The sequence below is a fragment of the Diplotaxodon limnothrissa genome, linkage group LG18 (genome assembly GCF_057381915.1).
Source record: "Diplotaxodon limnothrissa isolate DT_005_m linkage group LG18, D_limnothrissa_male_GT1.1, whole genome shotgun sequence".
In the NCBI taxonomy this organism is placed as follows: domain Eukaryota; kingdom Metazoa; phylum Chordata; class Actinopteri; order Cichliformes; family Cichlidae; genus Diplotaxodon; species Diplotaxodon limnothrissa.
The window spans coordinates 20,611,468-20,634,721 of NC_140613.1; the positions used below are offsets into that span (position 1 = coordinate 20,611,468).

Genomic DNA, 23,254 nt, shown 5'->3' on the forward strand with positions numbered 1-23,254 from the left:
TTCAGTTTGCGAAGCGTAACTCCCCGACAGGCGCACAAACCCCAGATCAAAACAGAATTGTTTACGATCGTGCTCGTTGCTTCCTGATAAGCTTTTAGTTAAGATAACCGAAGAGAGGGAAATAATCTATGATCTTTTCCCCCTCCCAGCTGCTTCACCATCATTGTCCTCTCTCTTGTTTTCCAGGTAATAATTTGCCTATAATGCTGCATTTTCACCACAAGTTGCCCGCGGGGGGAGCCGTGGTCCTGCTCGCCTTCCTCCTTCATGGATGCGCCGTGCAGGCTGCGTCTCTCCCCCGTCACTACAGGCTCCGAGGAGGGGAGAGTGAGGGGCAGCCGGCTGCGTATCCACCCAGCGCCGACATGATGAAAGCCCTGGAGTACATTGAAAACCTGAAGCAGCAACGAAACGGGGGCCAGCCTGAACCCGTGGATTACGACGAAGTGGAGAAGTTCAGGGTCCTGCTTCAGCTCGCCTCGCAGCAGGACGAAGGTCCCGGGGATCACCAGCCTTCCCAGGGCATGCAGAGGCAGGACATTACCGCTGAGCAGCTGATGAAAGCTCTGCTCAGGTCCCTCCAGGATCAGACCGGGAAAGACGCAAAGCTTAGCCCCCCAACGCCGCCGAGAAATGACCGCCGAGCTCACAGGCACCGCACCAAAGATACTGAAATGCCTGAGGGCGCACCAGTAGATTACGGTAACTTCCCCAGACCCCACAAGAAGTACCCACTGATGTTTGAGGACGAGGAAAATACTGACGCTTCCAAGCGGGCCACCGAGGACCTGGATGAGCAGTACACACCCCAGAGCCTCGCCAATTTGCGGTCCATCTTTGATGAGCTCGGGAGGATGCCCACAATCGGTGGGCAGAAGAGAGACGGGGACGACGGGGAGGAAGAAGAGGACCGACTCAGCCTGAGAAACCAGGCCTATGAGGATGTGGCCGGAGGCGAGGAGTGGGTCCCCATGGAGGAGAGGGAAGAGGCGGAGGAGATGGTCAACGGGAGCCATGAAGAAATGGACAGGGCGCTCAGTGACCAGGAGGAATCAGAGAGGGAGGAGATGCAACGCCGGGCCAGCCAGAACCAAGAGGAGGCTGATGATGACACTAAGCTCGTAGATTACTACCTGCTGAAAGTCCTGGAGATGAGTGACCAGACGCAGAAGAGGGATAGGACCGGTGAGCAGAAAAAGAGACTGATCCGTCCCTCTATCGTGGATCCTCGGACCGTGAAGGAGTTGCTGGAGCTTTCCCTGAAGCTGCACGTCCCTCCACAAGACCTTATCGATATGCTGCTCACCGAGGAGCTCCGAAAGCTCCACCGCGATCCACAAGCCGCGGCTCGTTACACGAATGCTGGCCAAACCCCCAAGATAAGGTACTTCAGCCGCAGACTGCCGCTGAAAAGCAAGACTATCCCTGATGATATGGACAGAGAGGACTTTTTAGACATCATCGGGGTAGAGACAATCAGTAACGAGTACCCCGTGGTGCAGAGACCCATGAAGACCTCTCAGCCCTCAGACAGAATGCCTGCTGCGTCCAACCCTGCTGCAAATTCAGGTCCAGTTAAAATCCCCCCTCCCTCCGGACGTAGGGAGAACCTGTTTCTCTCCGAGCTCAACAAAATGCCCCTGAAGCGTGAGGCTGACAGTGACGACGACGACGGCGGTGACGTGGAAGACGAGGTGACAACATACCTGGCGGCAAAAATTCTCACAGAGTACCCCAACACCATCACCAAGCGGGACACCCAGGCGCAGCTGAAGGCGCAGTTCCCGTACGAGCTGTACGAGCGCGCAATGGACTACTTGGGGCAAGTGGACAATGAGAAAAGGCCACTGGTCAAGAGGGAAACCGAGGAGGCCACAGAGGAGAACGTAAAGCCCACAGAAATGCAGGGGAAAGAAAAGATAACGGCTAAAACCTCGGCCCCTCAAACCGTAAACGAAGAGGAGGAGCACCGTGAAAAAACAGTGGCCGGGATGTAGCCAGATGTCCTGCCAGACGCACGAAATTATGAATTTAGTATATATACTGTCTGAAAAATAAAGTTTGGTGGACGTGATCTAGTTTACAAATTTCTATTATATGAACTATAGCCGGTATGACTAATATCTCCCTAACGAAAATGAACTACAGCACTCTTACAAATCAAATAATAAAAAAATAGTCCCTACTTGCTGCAAGAACCTTATATTATTATTAATATATAGTTATACAAGAGATTTTAGGTTCCTCCCTTAGGTTGCGAACCTCTTGCGAATCTCAAATTGCCAGTTAATAAAGAAAAAGAAAAAAAAGAATTAACAACCAAACCCAAGTTATTAAAGATTTGTGATGTTGTTGAAGGTTTGTTTACATTAAATGTGTTTGTAAACAGCACTATATTTTCAACTGTAATCAAATGAGTAACGGTAAAGATGCTTATTTTTCATCCATGTCAAAACTATTCAATTACATATGTGAATATTCATGTAAATTATTCAGTATGATGCTGACCGGGAATTTAAAAACACAAGTACACGGCGTATTTGGAGTACTATTGGAATATTATAGGAATTTTTCATTAGGGCAGTGTGCTGGCCTCAGAGCGAGTGTTGTTGTGACTCGTGATATATTCAGGGTTAGTGGATTTAATGTTGTTATTACAGATAATTATTTCCAAGTCTCAATATCAGAACGTCGCCTGCCTTCCAGCCCCTTTCATACTGCGAAGCTCTGTATTGTTGGCCTAACAGTGATTGTGCTATGTATGCTCATTTTTAAACCATTTTTGTACATGTTCAACAATGTGTGATCAATCACAGATGAATAAAGCATCAGCGGTATTATTTTTCTTCTTTCTGAGTTGTGTTGCCTTATTAAACAAATATAAATGTTGCATATAAAAGGAAGCCAAAGCAGCATGTGCATTATTTTGGGGGGGCGGGGATGGCGGGATACAGCGACATATATATGAGTATTCATTCAAATTAAACATTCAGCACCAAGATAACAAGTCACTACTCAAAGCAAATTGCTTATCAAAAAACATTTTATTTGTAACATCAGAAAATGCACATCAAATGTATACATTTAAAAAAAAGAAAAAGCAATCACACCCACACTAGCATAGCAAGTGCCCTTTCTAAAAGACTAACAGTCAAACACACGTTGTATGTCTTGCACATTAAAAACAGCAGGTAATCATTGGTATCAGTGTTATATCAAAACGAGTTCTGTGCTGTAAGTAACTCCGTAAGTTGCTGAGTGATTGGCACACACACAAAAAATATATATATCAGAGACTTCTCAGACAGACTCCAAACATTAATTTCTGACATATTAATACATGATAAATACAGGAAATTTGGAAATCGGAACATCACTTCCTGATCATGATTTTTTTTTCCTTTAAATACCCACCATCTTGTTATTACTTCAAATTTAATAACTGCAATTGACATCGAAAAACCCCTCCCAACCCCAACCCATATCCTCCACACAGAAACGCACCTATACAAACTCTCCTTTCACTTGAATGCATTACTGTTAATGTATATTAGAGTCGCCACAAAAGACATGATGCACAAAGCTATGATTTAGGCAGACATTCAAGTAAAGCCAGATTTTTCTCTTCTGAAAATGTTCAGTAGAATCGAAGTTCGCTCGATTTTCAGGTTCAGAAAAGTATGTGACTGCTATATAGCACATCTTGCTCCCGTCTTCTTCTTTGCTGTTAGTTCATGTCCTTTTGTCCCCCACCCCCACAAGCTAAAATGCAGGTTTGCTCATGTACTCCTCCAATGTCTAAGGAAAAAAAAATAGAAAAGAAAGCACAAGGGATGAAAAAAACAATCAGGTTCCCAGACTCCAAAAAGTGCAGTGTAATACAAAATCATATCCACAGTCACACATCTACACATCACCTGTTACAAAGTGCTGAGCACAGCAATGCACTAACATAAGCGGAACATCTAACCTTTCTGTCCATATTCAAGGTCATCCAAACAGCTCCACCTCATACCACTCACTGATGTCATCCTGAAGCGATAATGGTCAAAATGAATGGGAGACTAAACTGCATCACTCTAGATAAAAAGTGTTAATCACCCTGACTCAGGAGCACCGAACAACACACCCAGCTACGCAGAGAGCCACGAGCCTACAGGGAGAGCAGGAAGCATCAGCGCTAACATTTAAAGAAAATCTGTCTCACGCTAACACCCAGACAGAGAGAGAGAGACATAAGGGGTAAGAAAAACAGCAAAACACAGACCTCTAAAACAAAGAGGGAGCAGCCACTACTATCCACATGCCTTTTAGTTATGAGGAAGACAAAGGCACAACAGGGATCACCACATTTGATTGGATTCTACAATGCACCGACTACTTCGCACGCACACACACATCACGTTCCCATGTCAGAGCCTCACACAATACTCGTGTTGCTTAAAGTAAACAGTAAGCACTAATTTCAGGTATCTGGGCCTTTCAAAATACCCCACAACCATGATTTAAATAAATAAACAAACTTTGTAATACATTTGAAAACATGGCAACATTGCTTTAAAAGGAGACACTACAAGTGAAGTCTGTTAAATACAATGTATCACCATTAACCTTCTCCTGTTGAGCACTTACATTAAGTATAGTTTTTTGGTATTACAACTTTTTAACTGAACACTGAAGAGAGCTGATACAGATTTATTCCAGCCTGTCATTCTGTAAGGTTTGCTGTATGTAAGTGCTACTGGAATGGGGATTTCTGAGGAAAACAGCATTTCAGTGTCTGTTTTACTAATAAGAATTAACCAACAGATAAACCGTGAAACTTCCTAAGAGCTGCAAGTAAATTTAAATTAAAAAAAAAAAAAAGGCACTGCCTCCTTAAACATGCACTAATTTGCACAGTGGATAAAATGCATATTTAAGACATTTTATTTACATTAGTCTGAACAAAATAATAATAATAATAATAATAATAATAATAATAATAATAATAATAATAATAATAAAAAAAATCCAAATAGGCCAGAATCTCAAAAATCAACCAGTGCATGAAGAAAACACGCCTATGCCTGCAGTGTCTCGCTTTATACACTGAGCCATGCAACAGATGTTACGTGCTCACACCACAGGTGCAAGTCACAGTGTTTTACTAAGTGCATTTGTGCGTGTGTGCGTGCATATCAGTGAATCTCACCTCCTGTAACATGTCTGAGGCTTCAATGGAGCGATTCACAATCTGTTTAGAGGTTTCCTGGATCTCGCCTCCCATTAGAAACTCATCCAGGATAAAATAGGCCTTCTCAAAGTTAAAGATAATGTCCAGCTCACACACCTGAGAGGATGACGCAGTTATTAAATTAGAGAAACTACAGAGCAGAACATATTCTTAGATCCAATCTTTGCAGCCTAGTTGAGCAGCAATGTTATTGATTTTTAGCAACACTTTACTTCAGACTACAGCTGCATAACAAATATGAGAAGGTGAAATACATTGCCAAAGTATTTGTCTAGCAGCTCCACGTAGCGATGAATGATCTCCAGGGCTAGCAGCTCATTTTCCTGGCTCTCTACTCCCAAACAGAAATACAGGCTTGCATACCTGAGGAGAATCAGACACAGATGATTAACAGTGGCATTGTGGGGACCAACACCTATTGGAGAAGTGTCAATAAACACGTGAAGCAATCTTACCGCTTATAAACAATCTTTAGGTCTTTCCACTGCATGAAGTTGCAGGAGCGGGGTTGCCGTGCCAGCACCATGGTGGTCATGTCCCTGATGATCTTCTTCTTCTCACGTTCCGACATTGACGTGAACCACTTCTGCAGACGCAGCTTCCCCTGGCGACTGAAGAGCAGCATGAAGCGCATCTAACGACACAAGAGGGCATTGTCAGAGGGGAAATCCTGGCCCGTGTCGAGGCAGCAATGATGACTCACACAAACAAACAGAAATCCACATCAAGTTAATCCCGAGAAACTTTATTAAGCAGCCGGCGCTGCGCCCACACCAACACACACAGTCACAATCAGGACTGCACAAGTGGCTGTGCTGCTGGCACGGTTCATTAGCGAGTAACTTGACTGACCAAACACGAGGGGAAATAAAGGGCTTGACAGGGAGTAATAGTGAAGGTCACTGACAACTGAGGAAGTGGCAGTTTTCAAGTGAGCCAGCGAGTCCAGCTTTTGGATGTTTGGATAACGTGTTTCCGAGCACCGGTCAGGTTTGAGTACATATCCAAACAGACATTAGTCTCCTTCATCCCCACCCCCGCTCTGTCGGGACCACACTGCCGTGCCGTTTCCTCTCATTGTTAAAGTTAGGCTTCAAGAATAAATATTACTTTGTCTTCAGGCTTTATGGAGCATTTTTCTCCCAATCAGAAGCGAGAACATGCAAGGCTCTCTGAAATATCATCCTGATTTTAGGTTTCATTTAAAGAAAAAACAAAAATCAGACTCGACTTTAAGAGTACCAGGTTTTTGCTTGCAAGAAAACAAAAGAGGAAAAACAGGGGGTTGTCTCAGTAGTGAGGTCTGTCAATTATTTTCTACCATTCAGGTCACCAGTGAGGCTGTAATGCCTAAACCCTGATGTGCAACAAAGAGCACACTTAAAAGCCAGTGGACACCACTGCAGTCATAAAGAAGTATGTGTAGTATGACACAATTGGCGTGTCCTGCACAACATTTATGATTCAGCCTGCTTATGTGTCATTCAAATGAGCAGCTGAGTTCAAGTATCTGAGAAACCCATTAACTAAAGACAGAAAAAAAAAAACAATACACGGTTATACAATGTATAAAGAAGAAACATTCTTCTATTATAGCCATTCAGGCCAACAAAATGAAGACATACCAGTTCTTCCACTACTAGAAATGAACAATACAGAAGGAGATAACATTATTAGACTGAGTGATAGTCAAGCATTAATCACCAGAGATACAGGAAGACTTGATTGTTTAAGTCTACACACCTGTAGGTCATTTACAGGTGTGTACACCCCTTAAGAACTCACAGGCAAATTAATATGTAAAGCATTAAACAGCCAGCAGGGCAACGCTCGACGAGAAGTCACAAAACCTGTTTTCTTACAGAATAGACCTACTGGTAGAGCACACACCTTACTTCCGAGTTTTATTAAAAGTAGGATACAGACAATAAAAACTCAAAGTGGAAACCAAGTAGACTCTCATCAGGCCTGAATCGGAAAACAAACCTGCCCCAGTGTAGCAGGAAGTGCTGTTAGAGGCGCAGTTTCTAGCTTTAGCTACCTGTCAGCGACAGCAGGTGCAACAGGTGAACAGTCGGGGTATTTTTCGCCTACAGTCAAGCGCACAAAACAAACACATTCGCCAGAAACTTACCATTTTCAACACCAGACCGAGGAGCTACAAAACACCGTGAAAATATTTAAAAACGAAGTACTTTAACCCTTACAAAGGGTCAAACTGCCCGGATGGACACATATCTATCCTCCGTGAAGTGAGTACAGGGTGAAACTTGGCTAACTCCGCCCACAATGCCGCTGGGCAGTGACGCGTCATCCGTACTCACAACCATCGTGGATTGGTTATCCTGGGCTTGTATTTCCAGGGATCCGCCCAACCAGGAGCGCCCTTTAAAAAAAACAAAAAAATCTGCCACGTGACTGTGGGACCCACGTTAATGAATGAACTGATAACTGGCGTCGCTTGACTGCTGTCAGGGTGTGTGTTTAAATGTTATTCCCGGTCAGAGTCGGCAGAGAGCAGCAAGCGCATCCCTCTCCTCCCGCCTCATGTGATTATGATCTGTCACACAGCTGCTTGAACAAGGACTGGAAAACTTGATGCACTTTGTTTGGGATTGTTCCTCATTTGAAATCATGTCTCTGTACCGAAATGCCATCTGGTTTTTGAATGGAATCCAGCAATATACAAGGTCAGTAGGATATCATTTTGGTGTTGATCTGCTGTGTGTAGGGATGTTGTCCAAAGATGCCTGGTAAATATCAATCTTTTTACTTGGTATTGTTTTGTTCTGTCTCTCTTTTTTTAAAACTAAAATTAAGATTTCTGCCCTGTGACATGCATTTCATGTTGTTTATTCAACCCTAAAAGCTGCTCCGCAGAGCCATATCAAAGGTCTGATCACTGTGTGGCACAATCATCACACAAACTGCCCTTTATGTACAGTTACAATAGTTCTATTGACAGCTCGTGTGTCTTGAGGATGACAGTCTCATCGTCTCATCATCTCAACAACAATGCAGGCTGTCAATCACAAGCCGCTTTTTGAGAAATGATCAGTCCTCGCCTTGAAGCATTACCTTTATTACATGTTTTCTGCACGCCCGTAGGAAGGGATACGAGGTGGCATCTAAAGAGTTTGATCCCCGGGACCTGGATGTGTCGGTGGTGGGGAGGTCATTTATGATTACTGGAGCCAACAGTGGAATTGGAAAAGCAACAGCCGTGGCTATAGCCAAGAAAGGTACACGCCGGAGGGTTGTGTTATCTGTCAAACATCACCACATAATGATAGCAAATAAAACCTGATGCTTTGTCTCCAGGTGGCACGGTCCACATGGTTTGTAGGAACAAAGATAAAGCAGAAGAAGCCAAAGAAGACATTGTTACTAAATCTGGGAACACGGTGAGAATATTGACTTTGAATACAGAAAGTAAAAAGCAAATAAAAAATCCCCTGATTTATGAGAAACAAAGTGATGCCTAATCTTCATATTCTAGGAAGTATACATCCATACTGTGGACATGTCCCAGTCACGCAAAGTCTGGGAGTTTGCAGAGGCCTTCAAGAAGCAGTATCCATCACTGAATGGTTTGGCATGTATCACCTTTATTCTTTATTACAATAAATAGATTTCATATCCTCTTTCCTAAGCTAACTGTGTTAATGGTTTAGACTAAGTTGTGTGATTGGACTTTTCTCTGCTTTGGCAGATAAACAATGCAGGGTGTATGGTGCACAAGAGAGAGCTGAACACTGAAGGGCTGGAGAAGAACTTTGCCACCAACACTATGGGTGAGATTTTCTTCTGATGGTCAGACTGTTGTCTTGCATAACAATTTTTCAATTTTTTAATTTCCTTTTTCAGGGGTGTATATTCTCACACAGACTCTTATACCACTTTTACAGAAGAGCCGGGATCCAAGAGTGGTATGATTACACGCATAAGTGCACACAAACAAAGTGTTCATCTGTATAGTGCAGACAGCATAATGCCACTCTTGTCCACGTTGTAGTGGGTCATGGTGTTGTAAGCACACTGATGTATTTATTCCCCCTCCTGCCTATTAGATCACTGTGTCCTCAGGAGGCATGCTGGTACAGAAACTCGAGGTCGATGACTTGCAGTCGGCAAAGGGCTACTTTGATGCCGTTATGGTCTACGCACAGAACAAGGTAAGACAGGAAGGTGTGGTCCAGAGTTTTTAAAAATTAAGTTTGAATCTGCTTTACATTGTGTTGTTCCTTTTCAGAGACAGCAGGTGGTGCTGACAGAACAGTGGGCCAAAGCCAATCCTGTCATTCACTTTTCTGTCATGCATCCAGGCTGGGTAGATACACCAGGTACACTCATTTGAGCAACAGTTGCAGTTTTTCTTGAACTGTATCTTAATTAGTCTTCCTCCTTTCTCAAAAACCACAAATACAATTAACAGCTAGATCTACTTTCTCCTTGTTTCCAGCCGTTTCTACATCAATGCCTCAGTTCCACCGGATGATGGAGGACAGGCTGCGTACTGTAGAACAAGGAGCCGACACAGTCGTGTGGTTGGCTTTGTCCAGGGTGGCTTCCAGAACACGCAGCGGGCAGTTCTTTCAAGGTAAACAACACAAAATGTGACGGGCTCCACCATATTTTCTGTTAACCTTCTCAGGTCAACTCAAGCATCGTCATCGTCTGGCGCCACCAGTTCTGACAGCTTACATGTGTTGCAGATCGGAAGCCTGTTCCCACCCACCTCCCTCTGGCTTGGACTCACAGTTCGGCTGAGGAGATTCAGAGTTTCATGACTCAATTGGAGAATCTATCCAAAGATTTTCAGTTGCAAGCTGACGCAGATCCCGCTGGACCTTGTAGACCACAGTTTGTCTAGTTTGTCTGCTACGTCATAACCATATGACCAGCTACTGGAAAAGGTGTCGTCGATTCTTAACAAGCCTCCTGTCTACAGCAACAGTTGCATGTTTATGAAACTGCGTTCTGTAGTGTCACAAAATATTGATTAAAGACGAAATAACTGACTTGATTGCATGTGCACTCATGTCTTGTATATTTACATTACAAAAACAGATTTCTGACTCGTGCTTTATATTTGGAAATTTGCACAAATGTCAACAGTGCTTAAATCTCAGATGTGCAGTTGATGTTTGATAAAATAGGAAAAAAATGGCTTTTCTGCACCTGATTGCTCAGTCTCCTTTATGGCGCCACATTGTTACATATTTGCACAATATTACGGCAGTATAAACCCAACCTAACAGATGGAATGTGGGGGGGAATACCTATTATTATCTCAAATTCAGATAACTGAACCATGACCAAGCGTGCTGGGAAGGAAACACTTTCTTCTATATAAACACCAGATGACAGCGTTGTGTCCATTGGGAGAAAAGACTGTACTTGTGTTCTTGCAGAGCAGCGGGATAAACTAGATGTTTTCATCCTCAACTGTCTGGGTGTGGATTTAAATGCTATTTCCACAAAGGGTCAGCAGAGAGCAGTAAACGCTCCCTCTCAGCCCGCTTCCTTTCATACTGATCCGTCACAGCTGGTTGACAAACACCAGTAAATTAGTGGACTTTTTGCAATTGCTTGCTTGAAAAACTCCAGCATTTCATAATCGTTATTTTGTAAGAATCCACATTTTCCTTTTTTTTTTTCCTTTTTTTTTTTTTTTTTTAAATAATTTTATTTTTATACAGTATTGAGCCAAAAAAATAAGTGGTGCATTCACATTTTTCCCAAGGGATTCTTTTCAAGTTTGAGCTCTACAAGGGTAAAACAGTGAAAAGCTTGAAGCTGGATCCATCCATGTTAAAACTCTCAGGGAACAGGAAGTTTGGTCAGATTTAAAAATCATCTAGAAGATTTCGATGGATTCTTTTTTCCTGTAGTAAGATTTTTATTCCCCATTTATGTTTTTACTGTATTTTTTTGGAAGGGGCGATGAGTCGGGTTCCCAGTGTCTGTCTCTAAAAGAAACTTCCAGTCCATGCGTAACAACAGTCCAAAGAAAAACAACTACCCCTCCCCCTCCCTCCAGTCCAGTCTCTTCCTCGTCTCCTTCACAGTTCATCTTCTACGCAACGTAGGTGTACACTTTACGGTCCTCTGGTGTCCTCGCCAAGTATTCTCTTTCTATAAGTCCCTCTATCCGCTTTTTGATTACCACAGGGCTCGGAAGAAAACGTGCCCGGAGCTGCTGAGTGACCTGAACAAACACACAAAAAAAAAAAAAGAAGAACAGAAAGTAACAGCATTAAAATTGTTGTTCATTATTTGAAAAATGAAAATGGATTCTGTAAAATGGACGAGTTCCTTACCTCTGCAACCAGGACATTGTGTTGCATCTTCTTCCTCGACTTCATGATTCGGACAATGGCTGCCTCAATCTCGTGCTTCCTGTCGTCATCCACTTTCTGCCGAGTCTCTTTCCTTTCAGGGTCTGATTCACCTTGTTTAGCAGCAACTGGAAAAATTGGATACAGGAACTGTATTACAGAAAGGAAGTGTCCTAACTCCACTTCAAAGAATGCTATGGTTACACAGCCACCATGTAACAGTAAGTATTTCAGAACAGAAGCCTTTACTTATGCATAGCCCTAAATAAAAAAATTTTTTTTTTAAATTAAAAATAAAAATTAAAGTAAATTATTGTGTTTTTATTTTGAGTTAAAAAGCTGTATGATATTCTACTTGTGGTACTGAATCAGTCAGTATTAGATAATATAAGTACTAATATGAAATACTATTATATTTTTAAAAAGCACAGCGGTGATGACCCATATATCCTGGAGTGTCAGCCGAGACGGACAGAAAGGGTCCCGGAAAAGACACAAGACATCAGCGAGCTCTGGTGCATTACACACAGCCTTTGCTCACCTGTCTGAATTTTGACTCTGTGCAGTCTCGAGGTAAACTGATCGTTGACTGTAAACACGTGTCCATTTTCTATCTCCTTGGACTTGGGCTCCTTAGTGAGAATTCGCTGTGTGGGTTTCCCACATGCTAAAGACTGTAATGCTCGCACCAACTCTCGCTCTGGAATATCTGTCTCCTGCTGAATCTCCTGTAGAAAAAAAAAGAAAATTGGCTTTAAGTCAAAAACTGTGACACCAATATGTACAAAAACACACATATATAAAGACATTAAGTCATATAATGGTAGAGTGCAGCCATATAAAAAGTGTGTTCCCACCTCAAAAGTGCACTTTTCTCTGTTGTTGAAGAGCATGAGGATGGTCATCTGGAAGGTGGAGACCTGTAGAATGTGCTTGCGGGTGTTAGACCCTGTCACCTGGGCACCTCCCATACCCAACTCTGAACCATCCTCCTGCACATGGAGAAGGTTTAAAAAACATGTTTTGCTGCTTAACAGAAAGATTATGAAAATCCTCAATGATACTGATTTTAATTTCAATACTAAAGCAGTTTTGAAATGCAGAATCTACCTTTTTAACAGCTCCATAGAAAGTTGCGTTTAGGTCAGCTCCTCCCATGTGATGTTGTAATGTGAGCTGTCTACCACTGTGCTTAGCTAGGTAAAATCTGGTAAATAAAAACAAAGGCGGTGAAAACCAATAAATTAAAAGTACACTGAGATCTTTTTTGTATTGCAAAACATATGAAGAAAGAGGATTACCGTCTGAAGACTTCAAAGGCGTGTCTGGGAGCAGGGGGGATGGTGCATTTAGGTGTTGCAGACTGTGTGGGCCAGTAGCCAGTAGTTAGGACTCTTACTGTGAGGTCCACACCACTTAAAGATGCCTGGAACACGTACATGAAAAGCAGATAACATGACTACACACCCATTACAGCTTCAATGCAGAATATCTGGTATCAGACAGAGTAAGAGAGCGAGACAGAGAGAGATGGTACTCAACAAATCCTGAATAAAGAAAAAAAAAAAATCAATGGGAGAATTTGGCCCCAAAAGAGACAATCAACAGCTAAATTAATGACCCTATGAGCCAATCATGTTGTTTGACTAACGCATATACACAGTAAAGCCTCCACTGTGTAGTTTAAGGCATGTCTACTATTGTATACCAAGTAAAGATGTGGGTCAGTGTACTTATCTTTCTGAGATTACTGTATTCATGAAGTAAATTAGCATTTGATATGTTCAAATGTTCCTTTGGGGTGAGGCAGAGACGATCACATCAGCACTCTGGACTCGAGAAGAACTCTGACTTCTAATCTAAATGTGCTTTGTGACCACGAGTTAATGCTCTCTAGTCATGCTTTAAAACAGGACTTCTAAATAATAACCTAAACAATGACTTCTTCTTTTTAATTTTATTGTGAGACATGACACCAAACATCACAAAGTGTGGAGATAAGGCACTGACAGAACATATTTCAAAATAAAGTGTGTGCCTAAGTTGAACATGCAAGGATGTGCTGTGTAGCTGTATGAATGTGCAATGCGTGGGTGTATGAGGCTCTATATCTGAAATCCTGCTGTGCTATCATAGAGTTCGTCAGCTGTGCTGGGTTTTTCTGTGTGCCTTGTTTTTCTGACTGACTTACTGATGTAGTTTGTATGTGTTGCCTGAACTCATCCATGGTAGTGTTGGAGATGCTCATGTCTCTGAACATCCCTTCCAGTTTTGAGGTGAACTGACAGCCGCACTCTGTCTGTAACAGAAAGAGATGAAGAAAATGACGTGAACCCTCTGACAAAGATTTAGACAGGTGAAGAGAGGAAGCACGAGATAAATGATATGAGAATGTACAAGTCCCGTGCATAAATTTATATACAAAACTACTACTTTTTGAATGGTTTTTACCTTGAGCTTAGAGATCATGTTCTTTTCTGAGTCGTCTGAGACACTCTTGTTACTGAGCAGCCGACGACCCAAATGCTGCTTGTAGTACCTTTCAAAAACATCCTTCTCCTGCATAAACCGGAACAACACCATGGCCTTGTCAAGAATCGACTCCACTTCCTGTTCCGTCAACTATTCAAACAAGAAAAGGGCAGAAACAAGATAAAAAGTAGAAGTCAACTGCTAACAGAAAACTCTAAATGACTTCCAGATCTACTCAAGGTTTCTGAAGAAGCCACTCACCCCTTTGACTCCCTTCTTGAGCTTGTCATCAATAAAGAGTGAAAGGTACTCTGGAGAGCGGGAGTTGAGGTTCAGGAAATACTCAAAGTCTCCAGCTATAGTTTGTTTGAAGAGTCTGTCGTTGTTGAAGGCCTCGAGGAGGAACCGATCAAATCGTGTTTTCAGGTCTAGCAAACCCTGTTCAAACGGTGGTAACAAAGAAGTTATGTAATCCAGCACGATACAAGTCTCTCTTGGTACTTTAAGCATGATTAACCTGATATTTAAATCTTCTAATGCTACACTTTTTTCAGATACCAGAGGCATACCTGAATGTAGTCAACGGGGTTCTTGCCCTCTCCCTCTTCTGACACCAGAGCTTTGCCTTGCTCTCTCAAGTAAGAGCTCATACACTCGCACATTGTTTTCAGGCCATTTGGCACACGACTAAACAGCTTGTACATGCATGCCAGGTCTGAGAGTGAGACGTGAAGTAAAAAACAATGAGAAAGGAAATTCTTTGCTGTTTTTTAAATTTTTTTTTATTTCTGAATTACGTGCACAGAAAAGTCATGAATGATTTAATGCTTTTACCTTCCGTCTTGCCATTCTTAAGCATATGGACCAAGCCAGAGTTCTCCATCTCCACAATGGTCTTCATGTGTTTTGAAATTAGCTCCCTTTCCACTACTTTGACAATGGGTTCCTCTGTGGACTTGTCCAGGCAATGCATAACTCGCTCAATCTCTTCATTGATTCTGGCCTCTACCTTCTTTATGTAGACACTGGCACAGTTTTCTGCTAAGAACTTTTGGCTTTCCATCTGAAACAAGCACATATTATGTGTTGTTATAGAAATTATTTAGAATAGCAACAAAAAGATGGAGTAAAAAGTGCATAGCACAGACTCACCTGGAAGAATTCTGCTGACATATCTAAGAAAGGACCCTCAAAGTCCTCCTCGTATACAGACCTGCCATCCAGGCCTAGAATCATCAGCATCTGGCAGGCATTTCTGATAGCTCCCCTGCAATGAATTGTAGAGCATTCGAAATAAGGCCAGGAAACTAGCCCATCACTCAATTTTGTACTTGAACAAATTTTCAGTTCTGCAGTAAAAGTGTTCTAAAGACCAAGAAGTGAAGCACTATTCTTTCACACCTGTCTACAACCTCTCCCTTTCTTTCCCGTGCAATCATGTCCAGTAAGGTCTGTCGGAGGTGATCCCGAATGCAGCCGTAGCGCACCACCTGGTCTCTGAATATGATGAGGCCAAGGTTGTAGACATTTTCCACATTGTTTTGCTGAACATAGACCCTGTCCTAGAAGACATGAGAACAGAAGATGCAGTTTTCTATGAAAATATGTACTATGATAAACTATGGTATGAAAAAAGGGATGGATTTGCTGTACTGCGATTATACAAATACATAGTAGCATATGTAAATTTACAAAGTAAGAAGTGGGTTCCAATAAGGTAGGTTATCAGCCTTCAGTAGATTAAAACAAACAAAAAAAACCCACTGTCTGGGCTAAAGAAAGAGGACAGTACAGAACTAAAGAACTCCAGGACAGCTGTGTAGTCTCTGTACTGACGGTGCCATTGTTTACCCTACTGTTTTCTAAGGAGCTTGGAAAGAAAAGCGTCTGGACTTCTTTGAGTTGCTTGAAGACGTTTCACCTCTCATACGAGAAGCTTCTTCAGTTCTAAGGTCAAATGGTGGAGAGTCCCAGATTTAAACCCAGTGGGAGTTTCCCCCCAAAGAGGGACAACGGACCCCCTGATGATTCTCTACCTAATCACATGAGCCAAGGTGTGAAAGCGGGTGTGAGTCACAATCAGCCAGGGTTTCGGGTGAGCTCATTGTGAAACCTGGCCCCACCCTATCATGTGATTTCCTGAGGTCAGATGACCCAGGATGTGAGTAGGCGTTAAGGCGTCTGGGAAGGGATCGCAAAACTGGATTATAGATGGCAGACAGTTGGTGTCGTAAACCACCGCCTCTGTTTAAAGATAGTCGCTCACAGTGGACGTAAATGACTTCTTTCACTCCTCTTTCAAACCATCTGAGGAGTGAAAGAAGCCGTTTACGTCTACTGTTAACACAAATGACCATCCCTTAAATATCACAAAATTATTTCCATGTGCAAAAACACCAAACAAAAGTTACAAATGCTCTATGAAATCTTAAAGATCTTTTACAATTACTGATGTCCAGCTTCAGAACTTTTTACATGAGGAGTATGACTAAAACACAAAAGCATACCTACCATGTACATGAGGATGTCTCTGATCATGACCATGGCAGTCTGGTGGTCATTCCAGGCCTGATTCAGTGTTTGCAGAAAATTATTATTTAAGGAGTTTAGGACATCTTCCCGTACCTGAAGATATAAATAGTCAAATAAAGTCATCTCAACATCTGGTGTGGTATTATGAATAATTGTCTTCTTTTCAGATCGATTCTCATCATTGTCTAAAATACTTTGAAACTGATGAAAGTTTCTTTACCTTGTTGATGAGGTGCTCAGTGACCACCTCCCTCAGGCCTGTGTACAGCTTCTCCCCATGTTTGTGGAGCACCATTGTGTAGGCGTTCCTGTACAGCTCCTCAAAGCTCAGTCCACTGTTGTTTTTCCTCTGAATCTCCTGGATAGCATTCTTTAGAAGGTCCCAGATGTTGTTCACATATTTCTCATCCATTGTCATCTGTGAGAGACAAATATTAAATTCAGATACTTTGATTAATGCCTTTTTTGTTTACAATGAAAAAGGATTAGTCTTTCCAAAGCAGGTCTATCTGATGTATCTCATGTCTTTTGTATACTCTTGCATATGGTCAGTAACTGTTTTGTAAAAATATAAAGACATAACTTTTTTTCTCCCTTCTGTTGGAAATTAGTGTAGGAATGTTGAAAGCCGCATCTCTGAACCTGAATATTATGCCAAAAACAAGCAAGGGTGGCTTGTTTAACAGGTTACCAAACGCCTTGCTTTCTGCTTCATAAAAATAATAATAACTTTTTTTCTTAATTTATGACAAACAATTAAACTCTCTAAATCAAGAAATAAGGCCACTGAGTCATACCACTTGAAAACAACTGTACCTATAAAAGAGGTAGGTAAGTAGGAAGTAGATGTGAATTCTCTCAGCAGAAATCTTAACCTGATTTCAGTGGAGAACAAGAGCCAAGCTGTTCAATCTGCTAGAAATGTTTTCTCAATTTTTTTTTTCCTTCTATAAATACCGTTTTTTCTGACAGTTGCATATTACTGGGACTGTAAATGGCGTGGTAAAGCTTTTATCTCTTAAGGGAGTCTATTATGCATTTTGAAAAGGTGTTTAGGATCATCATCCATATCTTGATTGTGTGTTCATTAAACAATGGACCATTTCATTTTTTTCTCTTTTTTGGCCAAATATACCTCGCTAGCTACTGACAAAATCATTCTTATTTTTGCTTCATCATCTGTTTTGGGTTTTTCTTTTTCTAAACTGTCCTAAATGTATCAGGCTTGATCAGATGCTTATATGCAAACGTCTAAGTGTGAATTTGTGGTAGGGGTGGCTGTGATGGGTTGGCCAACATCAACACCATAACCTGTTCAAGTTATTTTGACCATGTTTACTTTAGCACCTTGTTGGGATGAAGTTGCGCTAGCTCTCCAGCTAACTCTGCATGACAATGTGTGTTGATATCCTCCGCGGGCGGAAGCAAAAGCATAGCGTGAATAAATAGCAACAAACAACCCTGCTTATCGTTACCATAGCGCACTGATACCTGCAGACTGACTTAGCAAATGTCAAGACAGCTAACACGGCCAGGCCCGCTACTTAGCTAGCAATCTTCTCACTGAAGTTTCAATTAATGCTAACATAAGCTCATGACAAATGACGGTGACATTTACAAACCAATAAGCCAGCTAGCATTAATTAAACTGCACGATAATACGCCCAAGGTAACTGCTGAGATTGAAGCAGTTTTCGCTTGAGTGACATTTTTTTTTCTTCGATTGAGCAACTAGTTAGCAGGCAATTACTAGCATAAAGACCTGTCATCCCCTGACTCGTCTCATAGTTTCGGCTCATTTTACAAAGCTCATACAGTTTTCAGTACTCACAGGAAAGGCTCGTATCCTCATCTTGGTGTCCTTCTTGGGGCCGCTTTTTAGGTTGGACATGATTAGTTGCAACGACTATCCTTTCTAAGTTGACTTAAAGACTACATGAAAGGCAGCTGCTAATTTGCTTTCAGCGCCCGGAAAGCGACAGAGAAACTCGGTGACCTCCCCTGTGGGAATTAGGTCGCCCTGTGTGTCTGTTGTGTTGTTGTCAGTCGTTCTCCTCAGTGGTTTTGGCTAGTGTTAGCTTGTATGCAGTGATGGCGGACGGCTGTTCTCCACTGCGCAATCCGAAATCTCGCGAGAGGAGAAAAGTCACTAACAGGTGCATTCCACAGGTTGGAAGTTAGCGGTTCTTTTTTTTTTTTTTTTGAATAAGCTTTATTGACAAAGCACAAAATATAGATCCAAATTACAAAAACACAGTGTCCGGGGGTTTGGTAAAAACCAAAACAGAGCAGTCTAGTAAAGAATCACATAACATTGAACAGGGAACATAGGTTTATGGTTTTGACAGCGTTTACATTTTGGGAATGTTGTATGGTTCTAACATATTGTTTGGTTTCATTTAAAAAGCACTGAAAGGATGGTTTTGCGTTAGAAAATTTCAATTTATGTATATGAAATTTAGCCAGTAATATCAGTAAATTAATAAATTAAAATTTGTTTGCCCTGTCCGTGGGGTACTTAAAGAAACCAAACAGTATTTTCTCATAACAAAGAGAGAACTCAGAAAAGATAAAAGAAACAACAAAAACACAAGCATAAGTTAGACGAGATAATCCCTACGCTTTCATGAGTAAAACTCTCCCTTTACTGGATAAATCCCACTGCAGCTAAGCATTTAGCTTATGTTTTATTCAAAATTGGAGTGAAATTATGGGAGAACCTGGTGGATTGATTTTTATTAATGATGATACCAAGGTAAGTGACAGACTCTTTCACTGGGATGCCAGCAACAGATAGACTGGTACAATTTCTAAGGGCAAGCAGTTCACATTTGCCAATGTTTAAGTGGAGTCCTGAAGCTAAAGTAAAGGCATTAATTGTGTTAATAGCTATCTGCACCTGTGAAGCATGTTTTAAAAAGAGAGTTTGTTTTGCTGCAGATGAGCCATACTCTCTTAAATATGAGGCGGCTTCAAATTCGAAGAGTTCCAAATTTTGACAGAGATGACTGATTAGGGCTTTATCCCAGAAACGTTTCATTAATGACAAAATATCTTCAATCACTTTTTCATGTGTTAGAAGGGAATTATTAAGTTTCTAGTAGCAGCTCCTACAAGTTTGGGCAGCATTAGGATTGAGAAAGACTTGAAGTGATACTGCTTTGTGGTCCGTGAGTGGAGTTGGCATTATATTGACTATAACATTATTTCTAAGTAATCAGAGACTAACCAGAAGTCAATACGGGATTTAGAAGAGTTGGATTTGTTACTCCATGTAAATAGTCTGGCTTTAGGGTTTTTAAATTCTCCAAATGTCTATTAAATGAAATTTTTTGCATAAATGTATTTAAACAACAGGACAGAGTTATTTGAGCTAGGTGGCCATCTGTCTAGTGAAGGATCTGGAGGAATGTTAACATCGCCGAGTTAGATGTCGAGTACTTTTCTGGAGATGTCTTCTTGCTTTTGCTCAGGGACACCTGAGAGCCTGAGGTTCCATCTCCGATGGTATCTTTCAACTTCGTTGACTTTCAGTTCTACTTGAGACAATCTGCTGCTGTTTTTCTTACAAGTAGCTTTAACTGTTTTGGTGACATTCTTCAAAGATTCTACTTCCAAGAACATGAAGCCAATAGACTTCTTCATGACCATAGCCTCCAGATTATCCAGAGCGCTCATTAATTAAAGTAGCAATGTTGTTTTGCACATCAGCAAGAGTTATATCACCTTTGTGTTTTTTACCATCGGAGAACAGCGTCTACCTCGGTCGCCATCTTGGCTCCGTTAGCGATTCATGTCTTACATACCTTGATGGTTACATCGGCAATAATAATTAGACAATAAATAAGTGAAGTATTAAGTAAAGTATTTTATCAACCGTTTCATCTTAAAGTAAAACACAAGAAAGAACAATGTATAGAAAAAATATTCAATTACCTTTTGAATCCTTTATAGTACCCTCAACTTTATCACTTTATTCATCTCTCACTGCCATTTGTAAACGAGGACATAGGTTGCTAGGAGATAGATATTGGAATTTTGTGAAATATATTGTAGTTTGACTCATATGGGGGGGGGGGGCTTACTGGGCTTAAGCCCGGTGTCGGAGGGGGGGTTACTGGGCTTAAGCCCGGGTCAGACTGTAATTTGTTTCATAGTTAGATGCCTGGCTGACAACTGTATAAAACAAAAACTGCACACACTATTCGAAGCACATAGCGCACAGTCGTAAATTCCCCCTAATTTTGGTATGATCCGAGCTCGGACACTAGCCGACTGAGCACAGCATTTAGGCAGGTGAGGGGAAGAAGCTGCTGCGTGCGAATTTGCTATAGGAGAAGTGCAGACAGAGGAGAGCTTAAGTTTGACCAGGTACCAAAGCAAATCATTCGTACTGTACAAATAATGTAAATATGACGGTGTATCACAAAATATTGATATCAAACTGATCACTTGACCCATATTACGTTACTTGCTCTTTGAGTGAATCAACAAATGGCGAAATGAAAAGCTGAACAACAATGCTGTTTTTTTTTTTTTTTTTTAGAGAGTCTTTACTTGTGTTTATTTCATATTTTCAGTTGTTACCCTCCACGGCTAAATAAAGCACTCTAAATCGGTTTCAGTAAATGAAGGAAACGGTTTCCAAGGCCTAATCCGTGGATCGACTTCCTTCGAGGCGTGGACGTCTATCAGCAGAGAATGTACCTTCACCTATCAGCAGAGAATGTCCCTTAGTCTGTAACACAGTCAAATATATTCTCAAGTAATATTCAAGCATGCCATTCAGCGTGTTAGTACGAGCTCGGGAGCAGCTTGGGAGAACAAGAAAACAGAGACTGCTTTAGATTGTCTTCCCAAAGTGACTCAACTTTATTCACAAGTACAACAGTTTATATAGAGGGTAAAATTCATGAGACAGCAGATTTATCAGTTTAAACCAGTACAGACCAAGATAAGGCAGCGTCTTCCTGCCCATGGGTGAAGAAGCATCCTTTGTGTAGTTTATCAGTTCAGCTACAATTGTGATTATCTCAGCGACATATTTTCAAGGCACAAAACGAAGAGTTCTTTCATTAGTGAAATCTGAAACAAACCATTTGGCCTTCAACAGGCGTCTAAAAGATTAAGAAACTAATGTAGCTGAGGGAGTGATCTCTGTGGTATTTCAACCTTGTACCAGCTTGTGATTCTCACACATCAATTCTTGGGTCAAAGAGAAAAATAACTAAAACAAAGGGGCCTTTATTGAATGACAGAGTTTTCCTGTATAATGTCACTATAAAACAATATCCAGTAAATGCTACCATGGTACTAAAATACCTAACAGTAAATGTACTGATTTACACAACAATGGGCATAAGGGGCTTCTTTCAAAGTAAAATCTCAGGTAAATGTCATTTTATATATTATGCTTTGTATGTTGTTTAATATATTTCTTTGCAAACAAGAGGAATTTCAATAGACTTCAGTATATTTACAGTTGAAACCAGACATTTACATACACCTTTGGGGAAATAAACATAAAGCATTTTTTTTTACTGTTGAACATCAAGTAAACTTTTTTGTTTTAGATAAATAAATATTGAAATATCTTTTAAATTAATTAAACGTCAGAATAAAGAGAGAGAGAGCTGTCTATTTTTTTTTTACCACTTTCATCAAATTTAGGAGTATATATACACTAAGTTTATTGTGTCTTTAAAAAATAAGAAAACTCCAGATGATTCCATTCTGAGCTTAAGAAGCTTCTGATAGGTTAGCAGAGTCCATGAAAAATAAACATTTAGTCTGATTTGATGTTTTACAATTTAAAAAGTGATTGTGTTTATATCTGAAGAGTTTGTAAATATCTGGTTTCAACTGTGTATTTGATGATGGTGGTGTTTGTCTTGATTGTCAGCACAGAGAGGGAGATGGAGAGGAGAATGAGGACAGAAGAGAAATGGAACAAGAGCCAGGTGAGACAGACATGTTAGTCAAATGGTTGTTTGCCAAAATTCATTAGAACATGTATCTAGTACCTAGTGTATCTTTTTGGAATACTTGAATAATATTGACCCTGAAAGTGTCATTGATAGGTTCGTTCAGTGCTACTATATTTTGATTCTGGTTCTGTCTTGGTTAAGTCCTGAAGTAGTCCTGATTTTGAACTGTTGTAGTCCTGTTTTAATTCCAGGTCAGTTCTGGATCTTGAATTGGGGTTTAGCAACTCCACAGCAACTCCACCCCCCAGCCTCCCACCCCCCTTCCAATCCCACATGCATACCACCCTTTAGGGCTAAACTCTGGGTGTATAAAATGTCTGGCTCCGCCTCTGGTTTGACTATGCTCAGTGTCAGCGTTGCTTCTTTCCGGTCCCTCCCTCACTCTTTGAGATGCCCATGGTCAAATATCGATGATTGACCCGCAGCTGGAAGACTGAATATCGCCTCACTGTCATGACGACACTTTCTGAAAGAGAAAATGAAATTCAACAACACAGAGATAAGAGCACTACGGAAGAGGATTAGGGCCACTGGGGAAAAAGGCGGTAACATCTTTTTTTCTTCCAGAATTCTGAGAAAAAAAAGTCAGAATTCTTACTTTTTCCCCAGAATTCTGGAAAAGAAAAGAAAGACATTACTGCTCTTTTCCCCAGTGGCCCTAATCCTCTTCCGTAGAGCACTGTTTC

The 23,254-nt window shown here is 41.2% G+C and overlaps 4 protein-coding genes across 4 annotated transcripts; 2 read left to right on the forward strand and 2 right to left on the reverse strand.

The window, feature by feature from the left end:
* The first annotated feature begins 203 nt into the window (after window positions 1-203).
* Window positions 204-1,997, forward strand: scg2b (secretogranin II b). The gene has a single exon (XM_085378521.1). The coding sequence runs from the start codon at window positions 204-206 to the stop codon at window positions 1,995-1,997; it is 1,794 nt and encodes a 597-aa protein (XP_085234647.1).
* Window positions 1,998-3,990: 1,993 nt separating this feature from the next.
* On the reverse strand, window positions 3,991-7,463 carry ap1s3b (adaptor related protein complex 1 subunit sigma 3b). Its single transcript, XM_085377332.1, has 5 exons — window positions 7,371-7,463; window positions 5,692-5,870; window positions 5,491-5,599; window positions 5,195-5,332; window positions 3,991-4,032 (listed from the first exon to the last, which is right to left on the reverse strand). The coding sequence occupies exons 1-5, from the start codon at window positions 7,371-7,373 to the stop codon at window positions 3,991-3,993; spliced, it is 471 nt and encodes a 156-aa protein (XP_085233458.1). The 5' UTR covers window positions 7,374-7,463.
* Window positions 7,464-7,855: 392 nt separating this feature from the next.
* dhrs12lb (dehydrogenase/reductase (SDR family) member 12-like b) lies at window positions 7,856-10,109 on the forward strand. The gene is made up of 10 exons (XM_085377837.1): window positions 7,856-7,926; window positions 8,345-8,478; window positions 8,558-8,640; window positions 8,736-8,831; window positions 8,949-9,030; window positions 9,104-9,165; window positions 9,307-9,411; window positions 9,489-9,579; window positions 9,699-9,836; window positions 9,952-10,109. The coding sequence occupies exons 1-10, from the start codon at window positions 7,871-7,873 to the stop codon at window positions 10,107-10,109; spliced, it is 1,005 nt and encodes a 334-aa protein (XP_085233963.1). The 5' UTR covers window positions 7,856-7,870.
* Window positions 10,110-10,915: 806 nt separating this feature from the next.
* LOC146613500 (cullin-3-like) lies at window positions 10,916-18,683 on the reverse strand. The gene is made up of 16 exons (XM_085379127.1): window positions 18,413-18,683; window positions 16,802-16,999; window positions 16,561-16,674; window positions 15,451-15,611; window positions 15,202-15,316; window positions 14,884-15,112; window positions 14,619-14,764; window positions 14,311-14,487; window positions 14,029-14,199; window positions 13,769-13,876; window positions 12,879-13,003; window positions 12,688-12,784; window positions 12,435-12,569; window positions 12,119-12,305; window positions 11,560-11,705; window positions 10,916-11,447 (listed from the first exon to the last, which is right to left on the reverse strand). Exons 1-16 carry the CDS (start codon window positions 18,470-18,472, stop codon window positions 11,316-11,318), a joined length of 2,301 nt encoding a protein of 766 aa, XP_085235253.1. The 5' UTR covers window positions 18,473-18,683; the 3' UTR covers window positions 10,916-11,315.
* Window positions 18,684-23,254: the final 4,571 nt, after the last annotated feature.